We start from the raw sequence: 3,961 nt of genomic DNA, 5'->3' as shown, positions 1-3,961 counted from the left end.
CCTGCTGAAGCTCAGGCCTGTGGAGCTCTCAGGGCTCCCGTGACAATTGCTGATGAGCTGTGAGCTGGTTAGGGCCGTGGCACCCCATAGCAGTCCCAGGTCCACCAGCTTTGGGCCGCTCCATTGGTCAACTTTCCCCCAAAAGGCACTAACCCAGCAGTCCCATCAGGCAGACCGGACACACCAAGAATCCCAACAGGATCTGTCAAAGGACTGAGGTACAGAACCTTCAAACAAAAGGTTAAGGACAGAAAAAGCAGATGTAATAAGGAGGCTGGAAGATTTCTGTTTGGCTGTGGTCCCTATGAAGGCAGACAGGAGGGATAAAGTATCGAGCTGTAATAGGGTCCTCTTGCAAGGCTGGAGAACACCACTGCACTCTAAGTATTGTCCACCCAAATAATTTCCTGTCAAGTTTGCACATCATGTTTAGTGTTGATAAAATACCAGAGCTACACTGGCAATTGAAGCTAAGGCATCTGTATTGGAAATGCTTCTTTTGACACATGCCTTAGAAAGATGAAAAAAGGCCTTGAGCAACAAAAGTGAGTGTAATTGCTCTGTGAAAAGGAAACAAAAATGCCAGATATCAGAATTCTTCTCAGCATTGGGAGATATGACAAGGAGCATGGCCACAAATTGCAGCTTGGGACGCTCAGGTCAGACATTAAGAAAACAGTTTTCACTGGTTTTCTTCTAAATACATCAGGCTGTCCCAAGGGCTGCATAATTTCCATCCTTGCAGGTTTCAAGATCCAGTGAGACATAGAAATGACTGATTTGATCTAGCGTTGGCAACACTCCTCCTTCAAGTGGGATGCTGGACAAGATGACCTCTAGAGGTCCTTCCAAACAACTTTTCTATGGAAAGAATACACAGGGCAAGGCTCCTCTCAAAGGCCTCAGTATTTATTGTGACCTCATAGCTTAGTGACATTAAAGAGAGCCTTCAAAAACAGGTCTAAAGTACAGGTAGGTATAATTCATTTTTATGCTTTGTATTTGTGTCATTATGTATTTGTGATCATTACTAGTAACGTGTTAGTCTCAGCCACACTCTTTATTTTTACCTATTGTTAAAGGTGTTTTAGGGGTTACTAGCAGTCCACCATTAGCAGGCTCAAGCAATGTAATCCCAAAGGCGTGAGAATAGAAACAATGGTGCCCAGAACCCAAATGCAAGACACCAAGCCTACCCTAGGGACAGAGCAGCCACACACTGCACAGCCTAGTGTGGGGTCTGACAATGAAATTTTCTGTCTACGAGAGATGTTTTTCCACTAACCACCACTACAGCAAGTATACTTGTCATGCAGCTGATGCAGGCAACAAGCCTCAAGGGGTTCTGAAAATTTCTAACAGGGTGCGATTCCTCTACTGCACTGCCAGAGTTGGGTGGGTTACTTTTACCAAGCCCACAACCACAGTGGGGAAACGCCTGAATTTGGGATAATCACACAAAGGACACTAACCAATGTTTAACAAAAGTTTCATTTTCAGTTTGTGTTACACACACACCATGCATGGAAGGAACTGTGCACAGACAGGCACTGAATATATACAGATCAGAATGAAAGACAGTCTTTGCTCCAGAGAAAGCAGATTTCATGGGTGAGAGAAAAGACAATCAGAAGGGACAGTGTCCAAGGCTCATCTCTGGACATTCTTACAGTGATTGCAGGCTTCACTGCAAAAGAGGGCTTTAATTACAGATCTTAAGGCAGTTAAGGAGGTGCATTTGCAGTTGTTTAAGGAGCTCTTCCCAAAGCACAGGGGACAGCACAAGTAATGTGTACAGGTACAAACTAAACACATGGAAGAAGTAGCTGGCCATCAAGATGACCGGGAACTTTATCATAGTCTACAGTGGAAAACATTCGATAAAAATACAGGTGGGTTTTAAGGGCTTTGAATATGAACTTTTTTCTTGCTATTAAGAACAGAGGGAAGTTTTGGGGTGACCTATTGGCTAGGAAAGGGATTTAAATATATAGTTTCCATGGTAAAGATTGAAATTATTTGAACTTAAACAACACATGGGAATTGTCAGAGTGGTTTGGAGAAGACTGCATCAAACTGGAAGTGCAGTTGACAAGACATACAGGAAAGGCCAAACATACCCGTAAGACACCAATTCAGAGACAAGCTGAACTCAGGCTAAAGAAATTGTCATCAAGACTGTCATTATTTACAGAGATGTGACGTGCTTGAAGGTAAAGCCAATGTAGATTGGTTATTCTTTTGCTGACTCTGAATTCCGTATTTTCTTGTCATGGTGTACTTGAAGAGATTCAACTAGAAGCCAGAGCCCCAACAGCTGATACTGAGTTTCAGAGTGACATGTGCAAGGATCAGGAAGACACTGTTAAGTCATTTTTACTTCATATGCACAGAAACACCCACACAAGGTATCAGACAAGCAGCCTGTGCCCAAGGTTGTTCTTTGGGCTCCAAATACTAGACATGATGACCAAATCCTATGCAGATCCAGTCAGCTTGACAGCTTGCAAAATCTGGCAGACATATCCATTTGTGAGCGAAACAGTCACCAGACAAGGCAATACTTACATAAGGCTATTATACATAATGATAGTAGTGGGAACCTGAAATCAATCACATACTGGCACTGATGGGGATCTTTAACCCAAAGACTCTTTGATGCTAATAATTTTGAATCAGTTTAATTTAACTGAGTCGCCACTTTCGTTCATAACATAGTTATGAAACCTAAGCAGGCAAAGAGAGAGCAAAGAGCCTCAAGCTCCTCCCTTTTATCGTACATGCCAAAAGTCTTATCACTCTTGCACAACAGGAATTATTTTGCCAACTCTGAAAGGGATTAGGTTTATCCTTCAACAGTAGCTAGTTCCAGTTTATATCATCTCATTGCTTACAGAGAGCAACAGAAAAAATGGTTGCATGTAATCAGTTAAAGGGCACTGGTTATTATTGTGCTTATTAAGACCAAGCACAACTATTTTACTTCTTTTATACTCTCCTGTCTCAGTTTAGCAGAGCCAATAGTTTTCTTTCATCATATGATACAGTTGCAAGTTCTTCAACAAAGTTCAGGTTCAGCCATGCTGCTACTTGTACCAAATCAGCCTTAAACAGACCTTGATCTGTCACTAACATCCTCAGATGCCACTATAGCACGGACAGTTTTGGTAAACATGTGCTTGAGAAACGCTTTGCAGATCTTCTCCGCTAATTTTGTTTCATTATTGCAGTTTTCACAGCACTGACTATGCTTAAACCTCTAACCCACACTAACAGGTCTGTAAACAACACGCCTGACCCCTCGTCCCCGGGAGCTGTACCTTTGCGTTTGTGCTGGAAGGCCAAACCTGCTTCCTTCCATCTTCTCCATATCATAGAATCATAGGATGGTTTAGGTTGGAAAGGACCTTGAAGATCATTGAGTTCCAACCCTCCTGCCATGGGCAGGGACACTTCCCACTAGACCAGGTTGCCCAACGCCATGTCCAGCCTGGCCTTGAACACCCTCATTCCTCCTTGAGACCCCTCCTCAGGTCTCTTCATCAGGGCCCGGCTCACCTCTCCTGGCTATCTCCGTGGCTGTGGCTTTGCCAATGCCACTGTTCGCGCCAGTCACCAGAAAGGATCTTCCAGCCACGTTCACCTCCACATCAGCTGGATTGAAGTGCTTGGAAGCAGACTCATAGCCGCTCCTAATTAATCAGAGACACCTGTGAGAAACTAGAAGAGAGCACCTCCAAAAAAAACTCAAACAACCCAGGGGAGGGTTAAAAAACGCTCTCCCCTCACGGCTCAGTGTACCCCCCTCTCCCCATTACTCTCCATACTCGTGGGACAGGCCACCTACAGCGCCAGTGACACTGCAACGAGTGATGCAGCAACAACTCGAGGCGTTTGCCCGCCACAAGCCACTCTGCCCAAACTTCTGTCACTCGGGAGGTGGCCCTGTGGCTACCCCACA

The 3,961-nt window shown here is 44.4% G+C and overlaps 1 protein-coding gene across 1 annotated transcript in view; it reads right to left on the bottom strand.

The window, feature by feature from the left end:
- The window catches only part of DHRS12 (dehydrogenase/reductase (SDR family) member 12), a 42,130-nt gene that overhangs the window by 25,639 nt on the left and 12,530 nt on the right, over window positions 1-3,961 (bottom strand). The window contains exon 2 of the mRNA XM_009882387.1: window positions 3,559-3,692. Within this exon, the coding sequence (XP_009880689.1) occupies window positions 3,559-3,692 (134 nt within the window). The remainder of the gene's footprint in view (window positions 1-3,558; window positions 3,693-3,961) is intronic.

The sequence above is a fragment of the Charadrius vociferus genome, unplaced genomic scaffold, assembly GCF_000708025.1.
Source record: "Charadrius vociferus isolate BGI_N301 unplaced genomic scaffold, ASM70802v2 scaffold263, whole genome shotgun sequence".
NCBI classification, from domain to species: Eukaryota; Metazoa; Chordata; class Aves; order Charadriiformes; family Charadriidae; genus Charadrius; species Charadrius vociferus.
Note: the sequence above shows the minus strand (reverse complement) of the source record. Positions and strands in the feature narration are given on the sequence as shown.